This window comes from Rutilus rutilus (genome assembly GCF_951802725.1).
Source record: "Rutilus rutilus genome assembly, chromosome: 19".
NCBI lineage: Eukaryota > Metazoa > Chordata > Actinopteri > Cypriniformes > Leuciscidae > Rutilus > Rutilus rutilus.
In genome coordinates this window covers 5,151,195-5,173,881 of record NC_140232.1, presented here as the reverse complement: position 1 = coordinate 5,173,881, position 22,687 = coordinate 5,151,195, and the positions used below count along the sequence as shown (strand labels likewise).

Genomic DNA, 22,687 nt, shown 5'->3' with positions numbered 1-22,687 from the left:
GTCTCAAATATCAGTCTGCTTCATGACATCTGGCTATATGAAAATTATTTCAGCAAGGAAAAGAACGAGATGTACAGATTTGATCGCTGCTGACAGTGGATTTTCTGTTACAAAAATATATTTTTCATATAGAAATACACACCAACATATTTTACAAGCATTGCAAATCTGATAACGCAGAATGTGTTTCATTTGTTTACTGATTCAGTGACTAAAGAACTGGCATGCTGTCATTTGAAAACAAACTTCTCTCTTGTGTCTTTCTCACACACACACACAGGGAGGACAGACACACTGTTGTTGTGTGAGTCTGTAAATGGAGGGTCTGTCACTGATACACATCACACTACACACTGCTCAGACATGCAGCTGACAAACACTACAATTATCACTCTCTCTCTTTTCCCTTTCAAACACGCACAGGCCATAATAAGAAAATGCAGAGGAGGGTTATGTGCATCTAGTACTCACAAGAAATGCAGTAGGTGCATGTGGGAAAAAGCTCCTTCAGGAATCTCTGTGAAGGCAGCGTTCACCATAGTCCTGATAAGACAGCAGAAACCATCATCATCAACACAAATGTAGTTGCTGTTACTGTCATCTTAAAGTAAATGCTCAAAATGTCTTCATAACATCTGAAAATCTCATTTTAAACGACAGCATGATGTTGATATGTATAGCTGCATGTCTGGTTGCTTTGCTTGGCTCAAGTCAAAAGCGTCCACCCTCAAGTCTATGTATGTCCTAAGATATGATGTCCCAGATATGATTGGCTACCGCAGTGTACGTATATTGGGTTGTTTTAGCCTGTTTAATTGCCCTCCAGATGGAATTGCTTGGAAGAGTAATAGCACATCTCTATAAAGCCACATAATTTATTATTCAGATGCAAAGCACAAGCGATGTGGGATAAGTACTTAATATTTAGCACTTTGATATAGGGGTTTGAAACATTTCTAACTCTAAGTATAACACTGGTATTATGATGAATAATTTAGGGATAGCACCACTTTTTTCCAATATGTACATCATTAAAATATAGTAAAAAAGTCATTTTTATCTAATTTTAAGGAATTCTGTTTGGCCTTTTTTTCTTCTAATTGCTCTCCACACCTGAAAGGATCTCACTGTTTAATTATTAGAAACTAGGACACACATCTTCCTTCCCTTTTATATTCTCAGTCTGAAAATAAGGGCACCATCTGAGTGCCGAACTCTATATGCATGGAAACTTAAGAAAATCAAAGGCCTTTATCAAAACTTTCTTCAGAATATAGACATGAGTATGAGTAAACTCAGATGAAATCCTGGTAATGTAAGTCTTCAAATAGTATGTAATGAAATACTAGGAATGAAAACTTAAGTGAAATTACTAACAAACAGACTGAGGCAAAACTTGAAAATCAATTGATGAAATAATTGGTATCTGTGGGTCTGTTCTCTCAGAGGCGAAGTCTGTAGTGTTGTCAACTCTCTGTCTGTTGAAAGGAATAGTTCACCCACATATGAAACTCTCAAAAAGTATAGTCCATTCGACTCTTTATTTCAAGTCTACTCAAGCCATACAACAGATTCTTGTGACGAACAGACTAAAATTAAGTCATTGTTCATTAATAATTCCCCTTCCCCACCGCTTCAGCTAAATATTATGAGATGAAAATTATCAATAAATAGCAAATAACAGTTTTGAATAGGGCGATATTTAAAGTTAAATCAGCTACTTTACAATGTTTTTTGCCCTTTTGTTGCTTTACAGGCTATATGAACTGTCACTACTGTATAGAAAATATGAATATATGACTGTATTATAATGGCATAAATCTGTAACAATAAGGTCCCATTGGTTAATGCATTAACTAATAATGAGCAATACATTTGTTACAGTATTTATTAGTCTTTGTTAATATTAGCTAATACAAATACAATTGTTCATTCTTAATTCATGTTAGCTATAACTAATGTTAACAAGTGGAACCTTACTGTAAAATGTTAATGCTAAACCTTTATGCCAAAAGGAATGACATCATAAGTCACTTGACGGGTGACAAAGTTCAACTCAGCTGTCTTCTACCTATAAATCAATTACTCTAGACAATCCATGTTATGCCGCAGAGAAAAATGGTATATGAGTGCAAAAGCATGGGAAATGATAATATTTTATATGACCAACTTTTCTCTACTTTGAATATAAAGAAATGAAAGGACAGAAGAAATAGGTAAACATGATCTTTTCAGTACTCACAGGGAGATGATTCCTGGTGGGAAGCTCTTGGGAATGGCTTTGGTGTCCACGCAGAAGGCACTGTCTTTAGTACAGGAGCAGGTGGCTGGACATCGTGGGATTTTGGAAGCTTTGCGGCCCACCGCGTTCCCAAACATACAGAAAAGCAGCAGGCAAACGGACAGCCGCCAATCTGGCCATCGTAGAGTCCGCCTGGGCCTTGCTTCCACCATCTTCCACCTTCTCTTCTCCTGCTTGAGTCAAGAAACACAGGAGGCTGGAGAGAGGGATCTGTTTTTTATCCTTTCCTTATTAAAAAAACTGCAAGAGAGGAAGCTCCAGAGTGTGAACGGGAGAGGAGGGGAGGTGTTAGGCTCAGAAGAGACTGACAGAGGGAACAGAAAACGAGTGGGCAGTGACTGGTGTTCCCTGGGTGCGTGTATGAGTGTGTATTTGACTGTCTCAGTGTACTCTGCGGTGTTCTCTCTTCTCTCTCTCTCTCTCTCTGTGGTGCAGCTGTCAGAGCACAGACTGCAGGAGTGTGTCAGCCAGCACTGCTCCGCACACACTCAGCCTCAGACCAGAGTGCAGCAAAGCTGACAATGAATTATTAACAGTCGCATGGGCCAACACTTAAGCAGTAGCAGCGAATACGGCAGAGAACATAGTGGAGATTGTGAACCAAGATGAAGAAGCAGGGGGTAATGAACAGGTCAGTGGAGGTAACACTAAATCATGTAAAATCCTCATGTTTACGCTAAGGCAAATTTCAAGCAAACCTTCTAGAAATCATGGACATATAAGCACACGCTTTAATGAAAATATTGTCTTCTAGACTAGTGGTTCCCAAGCATGTTGCAGGGGATCCCCCAACAATACATCAAGGATTTTTTCCTTATCTGAGGCTACGTTCACATTAATCCAGATACATTTGAAAACGCATCTTTTTTTTCTTTCTTTATGTTTTGGCCTTTCATCCACACTGAGACTGCATTTTTGTCCAGCAAAAGTTTTTTGAAGAATCTCTCCCAAGTGGATGAATTTGAAAATGCAGTTTTCGTGTTGTGGTGTGAACTGTGAATACGGAGGTGTTTGAAAACTATGACGCATGTTTGTTAGTCATGTGATGCATATTGTACCTATAGATATCTATGGTTATCCTGCCATGCCTGCTATCTATGCTTATAGTCTTGTTAAAGATACATTTCTGTCAGGACCACTATCATCAAATACGATTAACAATTAGCATACAGTTAGGATTGGTGGTATGGTTCTGTTCTGGGCAATAACTCCCTGCGCATCCATGCAGCCTAGCATGGATAAGAGCAGGGAGAGCAGCAATAACCCCCCTCAGGGTAAACAGAACAGAACCAACATTAATGTATTGCAGATATCATTAATTCAAGATTTTAAAGTACAAGATAATTCTAAAATTTATTCTGATTCAAGGGGAAGAAGAAGCAAATTGCATATTAGACCATACATGGACTGCAACCTGGATGCACCAGAGAGTGGTAAGATATTTTGCTAATAAAATGATCTTGTTATAAGAATGGCATGAAAAAGTCTAGGTTACTAATGTAACCCCTGTTCCCTGAAGGAGGGAATGGAGACCTTATTTCAGAACGACTGACGAATTGGGATCTCGCCTGAGAGCAGAGTGTATGTATGGAAGCATGCTGAACTCACTCATTCAAGTTTTGCTCTAAGGAGCAAAGACGGTGTACCGGCCGTTCAGTGATGGTACAGCGATTGTGGCGACAGGACGTAACATCTTCAGGGAACAGGGGTTACATTAGTAACATTCAGTCACGTTGGACGTTACGTCAGAATGACTGATGAATTGGAATTCCTAGCAAAACGCCATGATTATTGTCCCTTCCAGCAACCTGCCAATGCTAACTAATCCCCCCCAACCCTGCTGGGGTGGAAGAAAGGACAAAGAAAGGACTTACTAACTACTTGTATGCAGTACACGAGAGGACACAGGCTCTACACAAAGATTGTAAAACCTCACAAACGTGTAAGGTGTCGCCCAGCCCACAGCTCTACAAATGCAAGGCCAAGGCGCCGTGTGCAAATGCCCAGGAGGAGCCAACACTCCGAGTGGAGTGAGCTCTCACCCCAAGGGGGCACAGTTGGTCTTGAGCTTGAAACGCCAAGACTATGGCATCCATAATCCAGTGAGCCAACCTCTGCTTGGAGACAGTCTTTCCCTTCTGCTGGCCTCCATAACCGACAAAGAGCTGGTCTAAAGGTCCTGAAGCTCTGTGTGTGGTCCACGTACAGGCGCAAGGTGCAAAGGGGACAAAGCAGAGCAAGGGCTGGGGCTGCCTCATCCAGGGGCAGCGCTTGCAGGTTCACCACCTGATCCCTGAACGTAGAGGAGGCTCTAGCTGAAGTGATCCTGTCAACCACTCCTGGAGGCAGATCACTTAAGTCCTCCGCTTCCCGTCCAGAGACCACACGTCGAGGTTCCAGAGGTCTGGATGTGGGTGCCATATGGTGCCCCGTCTCAGAGAAAGCAGGTCCTTCTCAGGGGAATCCACCAGGGAGGGGCTGTCGTGAGAAGCATCGGTTCTGGGAACCAGGTCCGGGTGAGCCAGTACCGCGCAACCATCAAGACCTGCTCCTTGTCCTCCATGACCTTACACAGTGTCTGTGCGAGCAAGCTCACTTGGGGAAACACACACATACTTGCGTGTGTGCCAGCGTATCCTTGCTGTTGTGAGAGCTCATCAGTTGCACGATTGAGATGGTGGGCGAGTTGAGACATGCGACAGGAGCGTAGACCCTGCGGTTGATTGTACACAACGGTCAATGTGTTGGCCATCCGGACCAGTACATGCTTGTCCTGCAGCAACGGTCGGAACCGGCGCAGGGCAAGGAATACTGCTAGCAATTCGAGGCAATTGATATGCCACTGCAGTCAAGGTCCTATCCAGGAACCCAAAGCCCATCGCACATGGCACCCCAGCCGGTGATGGAGGCATCTGTTGAGACAACAACATGCCTGGACACTTGTTCTAGGGGAACCCCTGGCCATAGAAAAGCTGAAGGTTTGGCAACATGCCAGTGTGAATGCCACCCGGTGTCTGCGGCTGCGCCATGCCCATCTCGGGACTCTGGCGTGTAGCTAGTGCAGAAGCAGTCTCATATGAAGCAACCCGAGCAGCATGACAGTGGATGCCATATACCCAAGTAGTGAATTGATTCAGGCAGTTCAGCACTGACTGAGCACACTCGTTCGTGAAACATGCTGTCATGTTGACCGAGCACAACTCCATACTGAGAAAAGAGATTCTATGCATTCTCTGAGCTTGCTCTTTTCCCAGTTGACCCAAAGCCCCAGATGGCTGAGGTGCATGAGCACCAAGTCCCTCTGTTTGCATAACTGCTCTTGTGAGTGGGCAAGGATGAGTCAGTCGTCGAGGTAGTTGAGAAAGCGAACACTGTGCTCCCTCAGGGGGGCAAGGGCCGCCTCCGCAACCTTTGTGAAGATGTGAGGAGACAGGGACAGCCCCTTAGGGGAGGACCTTGTTCTGATATGCCGTCCCTCGAACGCAAGGCATAGAAATGGTCTGGGTTGAGGGAGAATCGAGACATGAAAGTATGCGTCCTACAGGTCGATCGCTGCAAACCAATCTTGTGAATGGGGCCGATTCAAGATGTGCAGATCAATGATTGGTCGCAACCCACTGCCTTTCTTGGGTACAGTGAAGTACGGGCTGTAACCCTGACTTCAAATCAGCTGGAGGGATCGGCTCTATCGTATCCTTCGCCAGTAGGACTGCGATCTCTGCACGCAGTACAGGAGCATCAATGTCTGCCACTGAGGTGAACCAAAGCTCTAGCCAGGCTTCCAGACGCCGTACAAGTGGGGTCAGAGGGACTATTGACGTACCCGCGGTGGGGCAGCGTGGTGGAGCACATGGGCCTGACCCGGAAGGCACAGCGTCCCGGAGTGGGGTCAGAGTGTGTAGTGCAACACTTACCTGGCTCCATGATTTGGCAGGGGGTGCATGAGTAGGCACTGTGACCTCGAACCGCACACCACTGCTTTCATGGCGGTAGAAGAGGGGGATGAGAGGCATAGTATCGTGCACTGCCATCCGCGCTCTCTTGGGACCCAGAGATTGAGGAAACTGCTCTTCTGTTTAACTGGCCCTAATATTAATTGTGGGTACCACTGACCTTAAGGCCAGTGGCAGAACAGATATTTGACAAAACAAAAGATTCTCCGCCCAGCCCTCCTCCAGGGGAAGAGCATCCATCCATACATACATATCTACAAACATTTATGTTAGATTAATCGATTTTGACAGTACTAATATATATGTTGTAAATATTCAACAGCTATGGCTTTTACAGTAAGAGAAGAAAAGAGAAGAGAAGAGCTGTTATATAAGGACAAGCTGCAGTACTGCAGGAACAAAGAATAAAGCTACTGACCCCATTTCAAAAGCAACACTGAATAGTTAAAGCTTACATTTCAGATCTGCATTCCAGTCACACCTGAAGAAAATATCAAATCTCATTATGCATTCTAACGAGTGAGCAATTCTAATAGGGATGCTTGCCTCATTAAACAACACTAATTACAGACTTTCCACATACTTTTCATCATTGTCCATTTCAGTATATATACGGGCAAGTCAGACTGTTATAAAGTGACACTCATTATAATATATTAAATCAAACATGTTTGAGTGATCAAAAGTGTTCAGAGTGCTTATTATGATATGTGAACACAAGGGGGCACTAGAGCATTACCTCAATTCTTGTTAGTTGAGGGTTCCTCTGCTGAATGAAAAACTGGCCTCTTTTTCTTTTTTCCCCTCCACGTCCTCCTCTCCCAGTCACTCTGTTCTTGGCAGGGTGGCATTGCAGTGGCAGGCACGGCTGTCACCAGCTGACACCACACACACCGACTCTATTCAGCTAGCCCACGTCACAGGTAGACAAACCAGGCTTTTTTCTGAGTCATGTTCTCACTTCCGAGAAGCCCGGTGTGGAGATACTGAACCAGGGCTGCATTTCCTAAAAGTATTGTAAGCCTAAGTAGATCGTAGAAGCATTGCCACCAAAGGTCTCTACGATCAGCTTAGTTCATGATACTTTTGAGAAACGCAGTCCCAGGACACTGTGAGGAGTGAATTGAACATGTGTTTTAACGTCCTCTCTTTTTCGCACTGCGCCGTCAGCAGTTTTCCCACAGGCATAGCATTACCAGCTGTGCTTCTGGAGCAGGGCCCTTTGGTTACAAACATCTGATTTTATGGTCTTGTTTTGCACTGGCTCTTCGAACAGTATCTATCTATCTATCTATCTATCTATCTATCTATCTATCTATCTATCTATCTATCTATCTATCTATCTATCTATCTATCTATCTATGTCTGTCTGTCTGTCTTTGTTCCAGGTAAACTAAATCACGCCTGCTTTGTATGTGCTTTGATTATCGTGAGTCATGACTTCCGTTCTATGGACCGGTAACCTGCAGGGTTTTATGTTATTTGGAAAGCTATCGACCACCATGAATCACTGCCTCTTCTCATGCACGTTAAAGAAAAAACAGCAGATAAACATGCTATTGAGTTTATATCCCAAACCCACTTCCCGAGTCGATTCTTTTGCCAGGCTCCGTGAAAGAGTCTCTGTGCATGTTTCCCTCGCACATCTGTTGGAGTTTCTCTATCTTTAAAATTTGGCTGAAAGTTTATTTTATTCTTTTTTTTGTGTGTGTGGCCTCTCTAGGATATGCGCTCCATGCGGATGCTGTTATGAATCATTTGCTTTTATATTCTGGACAGACCAAATCGACTTGAAAGTGGCAATGATTACTTTAACATGCATCAGAGAAAACCAGTCAAGCCAAACCTAATGTGCCATGAAGAAGAGGCCTTTCCAACACTACTACCAGCAGTTCCAATGAGACCATTAGGCAACCAGTTTTTGAAAAATAGTGACTTCCACTCAAATAAAAATTTTAAATACCATTTTTGTTGCTAAATTTCAGTACGTTGTCTATTGAATTTAGTTTTGTGCTACTCAAGGTTGGCATCCTTAGCACAGTTAGTTAAAGTCCCCATGAAATCAAGTTTTTTGGCTTTTAGTATGAAGATGGTAGCCTTACTGTTATCTATAAACTAGTGTACTCTAGCCTGGGTGCCAGCCCGAACCCCGCCCACAATATTTTTTGGTCGGGAAGTTCGGTCTGGACTCGCTCCGTTGAGGAGCTATTATGCCCGAACAAAAATTGTTCGGACCAATCAAATTGTCAGGGCGGGCTTTATACGATGATGGACAGATAAGCAACGGTAACGTCATCATCCACGTCATCAACGAGCGCTTGGGTTGAATTCAAATGACTGCCGCTGAAGAATTGAGATTTCACGAGTTCACGCTTACAAATAAGTCAGATAGAATAAATGCATATTTGTCGTGCTGTCTGAGGCGAGGCTTCGGGCTCGGTATTCGGCCCGAACCCAAAGTACTCCCCCCGTATTCCTGGCTGTGGAAGAACAAGCCAAGAGTGAGTGCAGGGATGCTGAAAACTGTCATGTTAGGTGAGTTGACCGAGTGAATAAATATATGCTTTCCTCTCATGCTGATAGACGGTTGATTGGATTGATTATTTGAATGTGCTCCTCCTGAAATTTGTTTATAAAACATCATGTGTAGATTCCGCCATCGCGTCTGTTATAGAAGATATCGACAGCGCATTAATTTTAAAAGAGGAACAGAGAACCGCGATCGGAAACATGAATGAAAAACATACGTCACTTACTCCGTTGCTCTGATTGGTTGTAGGTCTATCCAATTGAGTGCAGAGGAATTTTTTTTCCTGGTTCGGTTGAAACACGCCCCATAATCAAAGCTCAATGGAGAAGTATCAGACTCACATTCTGACTAGAATTGAGTATGACGACGTCAGGCTAAGTGTACTCCAAAATAATGACAAAATTCGCATTTAGAAGATTGCATTCAAAACTTACAGTCTCTCACTTCCACCAATAAGGATCAATGATTTTGATGACACCACTCTGCACTTCAGCATCTCATCAGATTTTCTGTCCAATCAAATGCTCTCTAGAATCTGAAGCTCCGCCCCCTATATTATAAATAGACAGGGCCTTGAATTACGGGCCTTGTACGTTACGTGTGCACATCACGAGTACGAGTACGAGCACGAGCAATAAGTTGCTGGATGCAGTTCACTTAACGGCCACCAGTGTCGCTAATAACAAGGGTTTCTGAATTCTACATATAGCCACTTTAAAGGGATATTTCACCCAAAAATGTTCCATACTACTATGGAAGTCCATGGGTGCCAACAACTGCCTGGTTACCAGCATTCTTCAAAATATCTTCTTTTGTGTCTAACAGAGAAAAGAAACTCATACAGGTTTGGACCAACTTGAGGGTAAGTGATGACAAAATGTAAAATTTTGGGGTGAACCTTTAAGGCAACAAGAATCTCAATAACATACAGAAAAAAAGAAGAAAAAAAACTTAAACATCCTATGAGTACTAGATTCTATTAAACCACATTAGCTTTACTTGAGAAAAGCTGTAGAGAGGAAGAGAGAAGATTTCTGTACTGATTTATATATTTCATTGACAGTAGGTTCAGCCCTACAGTCTTGCTGAGGAAGATTTGTGTCCCATTTTGAAACTAAACAATAGGAGTGCTGTCATGCAATTTAATCTAAGCCCAATTCAATTACGGAGGATACAAAGACATAAGCTTCAAGCTTCTGTGATATGATTAGAGAGATTGAGGTAGACATCAGTCGACTGAGTCATTTCTCCCTTCATTACACAAAACATGAGGCCCACATTCAAGTAACCTATCAAGGCTGCTCTCATTTAGTCTGCTATCTATCTTATGATTGAAGTAAAAGATGAAGTACGGAGACTGCAATTATTAATAATTATGTGAGTCAATATTTTGTACAATGCCAAGTAGGCCTATAGCAGATTCATAGATACTGGCATAATCTGTTTTTCAATTTTCAGACAGAAGTTTTCCAGCTTTTAATGTTGTTTATATGTCTATGTGGTGTTTTTAATATGCTTTAAGACAAACCATGTGCAAATTCATAAGTCAACACCATTGCTGAGTATTTTCTCCTTAAAACTGCAGTGAAAAAAAGAGAGTCTCAAAAACGAGGTTTGAAATCGCTGGTGTTTCTGACATCACAAACTACCTTGCAACCAATCAGATCAACGTGCTGGCGGGCTCTAGCATATCATTAACAGCGAACTAGCAGGTGAGTCTCGAGAGATGCCAGGTTAATATGTTTTTTGTTGATATAAAAAATCGGGTAGATTTAGCAATATAGTATGATGCATATTACTATGTTATGATGAACTAGGCCTATATGCCTTTCTCCACTGACGTTCTGAGTTGTTCAAAGCGTTTCTGATGATTGTTTGAAGACAGACTGAGATGGCAAACGAGAACATAGTTTGTGTAACATTAGCAAGCAACACATTATTAGCTGTTTAATAACATAGTCAAACAAAAGGCTAATCATATTAATTACCGTTATGTGTCCGACGTTGTAAAGAGTGATATCATTGTGCCTTTACCTCACGAATTTACCTCAGTGAATCTCTGAGCTGGCGTGAGTGGAGGCGGGGCTAATTAGCATATTCATGGGTCCTAGTGTACAAAATGAGGCAAGGGTGTCGAGTTGCATTCAAGCTATTTTATTCAAAGAAAAAAAAAAGAAAAAAAATAGGCTATGTAATCATAAATTAGTTTTAAAGGGATAAAATGATTGACTACAGGGGGACTTAAAAAAGAAATTAGGAGCTGACAAAAGACAAAAAAAGCTGACTGCCACATCATCATGGTTGTGACATTATTAATCTATTTAAGATTCAGAAATTCTAAATATAGAATGAGCCTCAAGCCAGACATTTCTAAATGTAAAATGATATAGTGTTTTTCTCTCCCAGGTATCGTTTAGTCTGTTCAGACAAGACAAATATTTTTAGCCAAAGGGCTAATGCTGTATAACAAGCTGACAGGCCAAGATTATATAGCCCCGCCTAATGCATGCGAGTATTGCAACCAATCTATGGAGGAAATCCGATCCAGTGTGAGTAGGGCAGAGCACAGCCTCAGGGGAACAGATGCATTATGTGGGAAGAGATCTATTACTTTATTCATATTTTCCCACAAAGTACAGCAATTTCAAATAAATGCTAAAAGGAACAAATACATGAAATCATCTGATAAATCCAACATCACATAATAAACAACGGGTAAAATTATTCTTGTAAAGGGGACTTAAAAGAGACTTAGTTATTTGATATTGCAAAGGGATCACTGCAAAATAAAACTGACGTTGTCTAGAGAGAATGATTCACCAATATTATAGTTTTGACTAAATAAATATTTAACATTTCCACTATTATTGTCCAAGAAAAACACATTAAACTTTTGTGACAACATCCCCCTTTTGGACTACATTATACGCCAGATTTACTAACAGCTTGTGTCTGCGCAGGTAAACCTGATTTCACCAAGTACAGCATGTTCCTGGATCAACATCTTTGTTGATTCTGTAACAGCAACCAATCCGATTTAACAGACAAGTTTACAATTTATGTCAAGTGTAGGCTTAATGGTGTTTACATCTGTGCTATTCACCTATTATTTCCCTCTGATTTTAGTGATAAGCTATGGTTCGGTTTAGGATAGGAATTGGAGGACTATGTTTTTGGACAGGAATGTTGTTCCAGGATCAACAAAATATGTCTTACTTGACAACTCAACAGCTCAAACCCTCTTTTTGCATTAAAAACTAAAGGATTGACTAAAGACACGTAAAGAAAAATTAGTGATGAAAATGTGTTATTTTTGTGCCTGACCTTATTGCATATGCATTTGTAGGCAGTGTGAGTATTTAAATTAATTATGCAAAGGCATAATTTTTGGGTTGATTTTTGAGATTGGGTTGGCATTTACCAGCCCAATCTCGTAGATGTTTTACGAGGTGGCGATTTTGCATGAATTCGTACAATGTGAATCGCATGAAAATGTATGATTTTTATAAAAAAGTAAGCACGAAGGTCCGCCCCTAACCGCACTCCTAACCCATACCACCACTGGGGTGTTAGCAGATCGTGTGAAATCATACAAATACATACAAATTAGCCACCAATTTGTCAAAGCGTAAAATAGTTATGAATTGCCGTGAGATTGTCTTGGATTTATTAAGTATTGCGGTAGTCAATTTCAGTGTTGGGGTAAGTTCTTTTAAAAGTAATGCGTTACAATATTGTGTTATTCCCTAAAAGTAACTAATTGCATTACTTGGTTACTTTTCATTGAAAGTAATGTGTTACGTTACTTTTGCATTACTTTTTCTCACCTGGGCTGGGCTTGCTTGCTCTATTTTTTTTAATTAAAAAAAGTGATATTTTTGGCAAATCTAAAGGCCCTTTAACACCAAAAGTGAAATGAATAAGCCTCAGGCTGAAGGAGATGTAAGTTCACTCCTGTACAGTAGAGGGCGCCGCTCAAACATACCTTTCAGCTGTACTGCTATTCTGGATTGCAGAAGAAAGTTAAACACTCTTCAGCAATAAAAACAAAAATATAAAACACAAATGTGATGTTTAACATATGGTGAATTGGATTATCGCAGGTCAGCAGCAAAGAGATTGGCTAATAAAGTGAGATAAAATACATAAAGTGCATTTGTGTAATTTAACATTTAATCATTGCAGGTTTGCATAATATTCTCAGTTTGCATTTCACTGTTTGTATTCATTTTGAGGAATACTTCATCAGTTTTTGTGCAAGTGAGATGAGTAAATGCCTGCTCACGTGTAGTCTAGAACTACAATACCCATCATGTTCACACAGCGCACACACACACAACGCCTCTGCACTTACTCACGATTTCTCTCAACATGAGGACAGGAGAGCTGTCAGTCAATAAATGAGAAAAAGTAACTTGAGTTAATTATTTGAAAATGTAACTCAGATATTTTGTTGTTAATTTAAAAGTAATGCACTAGTCACTTGAAAAAGTAATCGGATTACGTAACTCACGTTAATGCATTACCCCCAACACTGGTCAGTTTACTGATACTTGCGCCATTATTCACCGGCCAAAAAGTATGTCTTAACCAATTTTGCGCCTGACATGCTCCTGAATTTGTGCATTCTCTATAAATTACCTGCATAACTTTCTACTCATCTGCACTTTTATTAGATTGCAGCCGCACGCTAATTTTCCGTTTAGTAAATCTGGCCCTATCCGGGGTAAGTTGCTTTCTCACAATCTTCTGTTGATTTCTTTTTCCACTATTTTATTAGTCAAGATTGCTCTCTCTCTTTGTTTTCCAGCCACCATTATTCTGAAGGACAATACAGAATGTGAGATTGATTGACAGTTTGACGCCCTGTTTGACCTTTGTGTCATTTCTCCACCAGTGATTCAGTTCCACATGACAAGGAGTCCAGTGAGCACACACACACACACACACACACACACACACATGCACACACGGGGTCACTGACCCAAAACACACTCCACCTACATTAAAGGTCAATACCCCCTGCGTCTGCCAGAGACATTCTCATATAGAGATATCGTGGAGAACTGAGGAAAGTATATAACCTATACCCAGCCCATTGCAAATGCTAATGCAGATCCAGTTAGTTGTTCTGTCTGATAAACATAAGTTAAAAAAAAGGGTCACACTTTATAATAAGGTTTCATTTGTTAACAATGAACAATACTTTTGCAGTTTATTAATATTATTCAATGTTAATCTCAACATTTACTAATACATTTTACGATCAAAAATTTTATCTGTTAACATTATTGAAAGCACTGTGACATTAACAAACATTACTAATTACTGGTATTTTTGGGGGGGGTAAAAAAGTTAAGATTTAGCTTTTTCTAAAACAGAAAGTTATTTGATTTTTTGTGATCACAAAAGGCATTCATCTTTCTTTTAGCATCCAAAGATGATTTAAATTGCAAATTATAATTAAGATGTTTCAAAAATAGTAAATCATGCATACATATGCTGTGAATAACAATCGAAAACTAAAGTAAATACCACCATAGACCAGAAACGTTTTCTGAACACGTAGAGCGTGCAGTAAAGCAGTAAATATATGTGGGTTTGTCCTCATCTAAAGTATTCAGGGAATAAACAAAAATCTCTTTCATGAGACCTTCATTTAGAGAGCGATCTGGGTCTGTTTGAAGATTAGAGATTAAATACCCTCTTTATCTACAAACCCTACATTTCCTTTTCAGAGAGTAAGATATCAGAGACTGTGATAAAGACCCTGAACTCATCCTCTGTTTCAGACAGAGAGATCAGATTGGTCATGAGCAGATGCAGATGGCCTAAATGAGGTGAAATATTTATGTTGCTTCTAGTTAAGAGGGTTTGAATTGATGTTCAAATTACTTTTCAATTTATGATCTCTACACTTCAAATGTTTGGGGTCGATAAGATTTCTTTAAAGTGTTTTTGAAAGAAATCTCTTATGGTGACCACATTTCTATATACACTCACCTAAAGGATTATTAGGAACACCATACTAATACTGTGTTTGACCCCCTTTCGCCTTCAGAACTGCCTTAATTCTACGTGGTATTGATTCAACAAGGTGCTGAAAGCATTCTTTAGAAATGTTGGCCCATATTGATAGGATAGCATCTTGCAGTTGATGGAGATTTGTGGGATGCACATCCAGGGCACGAAGCTCCCGTTCCACCACATCCCAAAGATGCTCTATTGGGTTGAGATCTGGTGACTGTGGGGGCCATTTTAGTACAGTGAACTCATTGTCATGTTCAAGAAACCAATTTGAAATGATTCGAGCTTTGTGACATGGTGCATTATCCTGCTGGAAGTAGCCATCAGAGGATGGGTACATGGTGGTCATAAAGGGATGGACATGGTCAGAAACAATGCTCAGGTAGGCCGTGGCATTTAAACGATGCCCAGTTGGCACTAAGGGGCCTAAAGTGTGCCAAGAAAACATCCCCCACACCATTACACCACCACCACCAGCCTGCACAGTGGTAACAAGGCATGATGGATCCATGTTCTCATTCTGTTTACGCCAAATTCTGACTCTACCATCTGAATGTCTCAACAGAAATCGAGACTCATCAGACCAGGCAACATTTTTCCAGTCTTCAACTGTCCAATTTTGGTGAGCTCGTGCAAATTGTAGCCTCTTTTTTCCTATTTGTAGTGGAGATGAGTGGTACCCGGTGGGGTCTTCTGCTGTTGTAGCCCATCCGCCTCAAGGTTGTGCGTGTTGTGGCTTCACAAATGCTTTGCTGCATACCTCGGTTGTAACGAGTGGTTATTTCAGTCAAAGTTGCTCTTCTATCAGCTTGAATCAGTCGGCCCATTCTCCTCTGACCTCTAGCATCAACAAGGCATTTTCGCCCACAGGACTGCCGTATACTGGATGTTTTTCCCTTTTCACACCATTCTTTGTAAACCCTAGAAATGGTTGTGCGTGAAAATCCCAGTAACTGAGCAGATTGTGAAATACTCAAAATTGCTTAAATCACCTTTCTTTCCCATTCTGACATTCAGTTTGGAGTTCAGGAGATTGTCTTGACCAGGACCACACCCCTTAATGCATTGAAGCAACTGCCATGTGATTGGTTGATTAGATAATTGCATTAATGAGAAATTGAACAGGTGTTCCTAATAATCCTTTAGGTGAGTGTATTTTCACATGTAATTTATTCCTGTGATCAAAGCTGAATTTTCATCATCATTACTCCAGTCTTCAGTGTCACACGATCCTTCAGAAATCATTCTAATATGATGATTTGATGCTCAAAAAACATTTCTTATTATTATCAATGTTGAAAAAAGTTCTGCTGCTTCATATTTTTGTGGAAACTGTGACACTTTTTTTCTTTCAGAATTCTTTGATGGATAGAATTTTTTTTTTTTTACACCAATTGTAGTATAGTACGGAAGAGGATTAGGGCCAAGCAATAAAAAAAAATGAAACCATCTAGAGATTAAAGTCATTATAATGCAAGATTAAACTCGTTAAATTTCGAGAAAAAAAAGTCGAAATACAATCTTGAGAATAAACTCGTTAAATTTCGAGAATAAAGTCGTTGTGTTTCGAGAAAAAAAGTCGAAATGAAATGTAGAGAATAACGCATTCGATCAGTGTTCATTGCATAGCCTACTGATAGAGGACATGGCAGAGTTGGATCACTTAGTCAAGCTATATTTTAGACTTTCTTTCAGTAACAAAGAAATACTATCAACTTTAGCTAATTATGACAGAATAATAATTAGCGTACGAACTTTAAAAAGAATTTGCAAGTGGCTAGGTCTTTTTAGAAGAAGAAAAAAATAAAAATTTAACGAGTTTTTTCTCGAAACACAACGACTTTATTCTCAAGATTGTATTTTGACTTTTTTCTCAAAATTTAACGAGTTTAATCTCGCATTATAATGACTTTAATCTCGAGATGTTTTTTTTTATTTTATTCCTTGGCCCTAATCCTCTTCCGTAGTATTGACTTTGTTACCCAAGTTATTGTTAACAAATTGGCTAGTTTCATACGTTTTATGAAAATATAAGTTTATCAGCACCTACAAACCAAAATTTGCTCCCAAAATATTTGCCTCTTCTTGCAACCTTTGTAACCATTCTGGCATTTTTTTAAACAAATTTGTATTTAATTTTTGTTTGTGGAATCTTATTTAATGCTTGAAAACACAGAAAACGCACTCACCCTAACGACTCTCCCTCTGTGTTTTGACTTTATAATCCCTGAATAATTAAAAAAAACAGTCTATCCATTAATAAATCAACAAATACAAATAGCACACTGATTACTACACTAAAACTAATAGGATACTCTGCTTTTCTTGGCCACTCAGAGTCATTTTCGCCCCAACATGTGTACTTGCCCTCAGTGTGACACGTAATGTTTGGAAGTACACAGCTTACATTGGATTCCCTTCAACTTTTGTGCTGAAGGCTGAAATTGTGCTGACGTTGTTGAGTTCACACTTACAGGCTCGAGCACAGCTGTCCTGGACCATCTGCCCAGAGTGAGATAATACAATTCACTTCACATCCTCCACTTCCACCTCCGCTATTAACACTCCCGCTCTCGCTTTCACTCAGACAAGAACATTTAGATGATGCTGCAAGGGTTTCTTGATGGAAGAGACAGATGTCTGTCATCATTTACTCATGTTGTTCTGTTGAGACTTACTTTCTTCCATGGAACACAAATGGAGAAATTTAGAAGAATGTTCTTGCTGCTCTTTTCCATTCAATGAAAGTGAATGGCGACCAGAAGCTGTCAGGCTACAAAAATGACAAAGCACCAATAAAGTGGTGTTACACACACAAAGCTATCATGGCTTCAGAAGATTTGGAATATAGCGCATCAGTCATGTGAAATACTGTTGTGATACTCTTTGTTGCAACAGGCGTTTGTACATTTTTACTTAAATTGGAACGTAAAAGTCCACATTAGAGGTTTAGTAACTAGTTAGTTTGTAATGTTGTACTTAATTTGGTTGCACCATTTGTTCTTAAAGTCACCATGAAATCAAATTTGATGGAATATTATATTGCAGTATTCCATCAAATTTATCCATGCAGATCATTATTTTATTTTTATTAAATAAATGTACCTTCATGGTCCTTAATCAAAAAAAATTCCCCTCTCGCTTTCAAAAACATCTCTTCTCTGATGATGTGTTTACTGGCGTGAGGGCGGGGCAACCTGTCACTCACATGAGATCCACCAATAGCAAACCACAACCATCCAATCAATTCCCCATGGATAAAATCAGCTCCTGCCCTACATCTGTTCTTGTTCCAGAAGCCGCTTCACTCGGATATACAGTACAGTACGTCACAATAGGGAAGACTATTGCAACTTCCTTTTCATGCCAACGTAGCTAGTAGGTTGTAAGCTCTCCATAAATTAATGTGTGGTTGCATAATATTAAGTTAACCTTCAATGATCCAATGGCATCCTTCAAAATCCTGAGCAGAAGATGAATTTCAGTTTATCCTGTTAAGGTTGATTCTAACTCATGTTACCTCATGTAACTTATGATAAAAATACATTTCCACTGAAACGATGCTTAATCATGAAATAATGTAATCAAAATTTTATATGCAAATAAGATTTCCAATCTATGGAAGCTTGTTTCCGCCAATAAATAATTCCTTTAATTTCTTTTTTTCTCCCAATTGTGAGTTTTATCTCACAATTCAGACTTTTTTTTCTCTCAGAATTGTGTTATAAACTCACCATTGCGAGTTATAAAGTTAGAATTCGATTGAGAAAAAAAGTCGGTCTTTTTTCCTCAGAACTGGACTTTATATCAATTTAGAAAAGAAGTCAGAATTGAAAAACTGTCAAAATTGCAAGATTTAAACACGCAATTGCGAGAAAAAAGTCAGAATTGAGAGTTTATATCTTGCAATTCTGACTTTTTTCTTGCAATTCTAACTTTTTGTCTCGCAATTCTGACTTTATTTCTTGCCATTCCCAGAGAGCAACATAGTGTCGGCCCAGATCCGGCACACGTGGATTCCATGCGGCCCAGATGTGGGCCGGATCTGGGCCGACATTACGTTGCCGTCTGGGTTGCGAGTTTACATCTTGCAATTCTGACTTTTTTTCAATTGTGAGATAAAAAAAAGGGCACATATATCTTTTAAATTGTTTTATTTTGTGGCGGAAACGAGCTTCCATACCAATCGGTATTTGAAATTAATAGCAATAAATGAATAACGATACAAAAAAACCCCAAGAAATGACATTTATGATTGATTGATTTTATTTGGCAAGCACATGAAGGGCGCACGCAAACGTTTGCCGTTTAGATCGGGTTCGTGTTGAACAAAGTCTTTTATTCACAATGTTCTCTCTATTAAAATGTAAACAAGTGTAAATGTCAACATATCACCACGTCTAAAGGTAATTTGTCAGGTAATCAATCTGTGTTTTTATTCCAACCATTACTCCAGAAGGCTTCTGAAAAGTTTATACGTAGGGTTACGTTTCAATTAAGTGTAAAAATATTTAATAGCGCGTGACTTTAGTGATCTTTTTAACATGTTTCCGGTCACCAAAGAGCAACGTCAACATTGTGCCAAACAGCTCCTTTCTGTGTAAATGATGATTTTAAGGTAAACGTCATTCAGTTTCAACTCGGAATAAGAATTCAACACAAGCCGTTGCATATCAAATAAAAAGCTGATACATTTATTGATGCATTTGAGCTATAAATTTGGCGTCGACTAAACCGTAAAGCAACAGTCCCTATCGTAATGCATGCCTTTGGAGAAAACAGACTCGCAAACCAGTGTTTCTAAAGTCCGTATCTGTTGACCCGCGTTGTCTCTCTCAGAACAAAGCAACGTTCCACGAATTAAAATTTACTACAGCCGTCTCATAAACATCACAAACAATGTTAAATTGAAACCGCTGTATATACTCTGCGACCTTCAACCGTATTCTTCAAGCGTGTAAATCAAGGCTGGTGTTTCGCGTTGGCTGCAGGAGTGTGTGAGCTGGGACTGGGAAGCGAGCCAGTCGTCGCTGCTAACAGTCATGCATTTGTAGCGCAAGATGGGTCATTCACACCGCTATAAATAAGGAGCTAACGGTTACACTCGGCTTTCAGCAGGAGACGCCATTTACACTGCGAGCTATGCATTATAATATTTAATCACCCCTACTAACCTGCAGTCAATTTCACTGTAAACACAATTTATGTTGTAAACTCATCAGCAAGAGTGATGTTTACAAGCTTCTTTATGCGGCATGAAAGAGTTTGTGAACAGCATTTATTGGATGTAATCCTTGTAGAGTAACATAAGTGATCTGCAGATCTTACACACTGTTGATTTTAACGTGCGAAGCGAAACATTTATAGCATCTCTTATTTTGGCCGATATGGAATTCATCGAGATTTATCATTATAAAACGCATCAACTCGGGGACTCGCTTTTAAGACATGAAGAGGAAAACCTTGTGAGCCTTTTTAATACGTATATTTCTATAGCTTAAGTCTGACGCTGTATAGCAGCAGTTCTGAGCCACTTCTGCATCAATGATACACCACAACAACATTACGAAACAAAACTGGCCGTCGATCAGCTCTTAATAATATCATTTCATCTACAATTCTCATGGTCACTTTCACAAAAACTACACTTCAAAAAGTTCTAGATAGACGCATCCTTGTACAAAAAAAAATGCAACAAAATTCAAATCGTGTAATAAAAAATAAGGGTAGAGTGTAAATATATATTCATATTTATACATTTCTAGATGTATTTACAAGAAAGGCTGTGAGTTGCCCGTTGTTAAAATACATTCGGGCAGACCGTTTAGTGGAATACATTTTCTTAAGAATTTGGTCTCGGAGGCAAAATAAAGGTCCTTGTTTAACACCGATAGAAGATATAAACACTCCCAACGTCCCATCGATCCGTCCCTCGTTCAATGACGGCAAGGGTTTCTCTACTACAGACGACAGACGCGGATATTTCATACTGAGAAGTCTGGAGAAGCAAACACGCACCGCTTTCTGCTCAAGTGCCCTAGGACAGGTAAAGGGGTCAGTGAACGGCCGGTTTGTTCTCTTCCAGCCGGATCATTACGTGATGTCCATCCCAAGCGCTTCATCTCTGAAGTGTGTGTGCTCTGTGGCAAAGCGTGTTCTCTGTGAGTTCATCCAGACAGGTCACACACCGAAGAGTGAGGGAGCTCAGCGCTTTTTGAACGCCACCCCGCGGTTGGGGTGCGGGGGGAATTTGGGCAGGCAGGGCTCGTCAGCGCCGGGGTCGTGAGAGAACACAGAGTCCTCACCGGAAGAGCAGGTGGAGCTGCGGGTGTCCGGGAAATTTGGAGAAAACTGGTCCAGAGACATAGACAGGTCCAGATACTCCTGCAAATGTAAAACATACACAAAACGTATTATTTTTGATATTTTTGTTACCATAACAACAACAACAACCACAATTATTATTATTAAATAATAATAATAATAATAATAATAAACAACAACATTTTAATTGCAATTCTATTTATTAATAATAATAATCATCAACAAAAACACTGACATTGTTGTGCTTGTTTATTATTATTATTATTAATTACTGACCAATAATAACAATAATAATAATTATTATATTATTTTATTCTGTTAATGCATTATTATTTATATTTTTAATTATTGAATAATAATAATTATTATGATTCTTGTTGTTGTTGATTTATTATTAATGACTGAATAATTATAATCATCATAAAAAACAAATAACATTATTGTTTATTGTTATTATTATTATTTTTTTATTATTGATTATAAATTACTGTATAATGATAGTAAAAATAATAATTATGTTATTATCAGCATTATTATTTTTAATGTATTTTTATTGATAATAATTATTGAATAATGAATTTTGATTGTGAAAGCATAGCTCTAGGTATATTAAATATCTATTGAATAATAATAATACATTAAAATAATAATATTTGTTAATGTATTATTACTGTATATTATTATTGAATAATAATTATTTTTGATGATAATTAATATTAATGATTGAATAATAATAGTAATAATTATTATTATTAATGTGTTATCGGTTTATTATTAGTAATAATCTGAATAATCATCATCATCAACATCAATAATAATGTTGTTTTTGTTCATTGTTATTATTATATACTGATATATTTATATTAATTACTGAATAACAAAACCAACAATAACAATTATTATTTGTCAATGCGTTATTATTGATATTAACTATTGAATAATAATAATAATGATAATTATTAATTATTATATTATTAATTATTATTATTATTATTAATGATTGAATAATAATCATCATTAATGTATTATTATTTGATTATTATTAATGATTGAATGACAATAACAACAACGACAATAATTCTTAATCATTAATTAATTACTTATTATTATTTAATAGTCACTATTACTGGAAATAATTATAATAATTAATTTAAATAAAATAATAATTATTGTCCAATTCATTGAAAAAACTTGTCTTAAGCACAGCTGAAATGTCACGCAATGTATTGAAAGCTGATTTGTGGATTATAAAGCTGTTCTGGGGTGCGTTTCCCGAAAAGCATCATTAACCAAATCCGGTCGCCAGTTCCACTGAACTCTATTGGTTCCGACGGAAGTTTGGGAAACGCAGCCCTGATCCGCTTCTGCTTCTGCTCACCTGACAGGACGTCATGGAGAGCGTGCGGTCCAGATCCTCCACCAGCTGTTTGAACGTGGGTCTCTGAGACGGGACGGCATGCCAACAATCCCTCATCATCATATACCTGCAAGAGGAACGTCATAAGATCATCATAAGATCTCCAGCACCATCATTACAGAAGTCATATCATT

At 39.1% G+C, this 22,687-nt stretch overlaps 2 protein-coding genes across 4 annotated transcripts in view; both read right to left on the bottom strand.

Moving 5' to 3' along the window:
* The window catches only part of lgi3 (leucine-rich repeat LGI family, member 3), an 18,449-nt gene extending 15,748 nt beyond the window's left edge, over positions 1-2,701 (bottom strand). The window contains exons 1-2 of the mRNA XM_084389556.1: positions 2,243-2,701; positions 472-543 (exon numbers count right to left, since the gene is read on the bottom strand). Coding sequence (XP_084245682.1) covers positions 472-543; positions 2,243-2,454 — 284 coding nt within the window. The 5' untranslated portion in view covers positions 2,455-2,701. The remainder of the gene's footprint in view (positions 1-471; positions 544-2,242) is intronic.
* Positions 2,702-19,060: 16,359 nt separating this feature from the next.
* The window catches only part of fgfr1a (fibroblast growth factor receptor 1a), a 120,658-nt gene continuing 117,031 nt past the window's right edge, over positions 19,061-22,687 (bottom strand). For all 3 annotated transcript variants that reach the window (XM_084389270.1, XM_084389271.1, XM_084389272.1), the window contains exons 17-18: positions 22,515-22,620; positions 19,061-21,196 (exon numbers count right to left, since the gene is read on the bottom strand). In XM_084389270.1, coding sequence (XP_084245396.1) covers positions 21,017-21,196; positions 22,515-22,620 — 286 coding nt within the window. In that variant the 3' untranslated portion in view covers positions 19,061-21,016. The remainder of the gene's footprint in view (positions 21,197-22,514; positions 22,621-22,687) is intronic.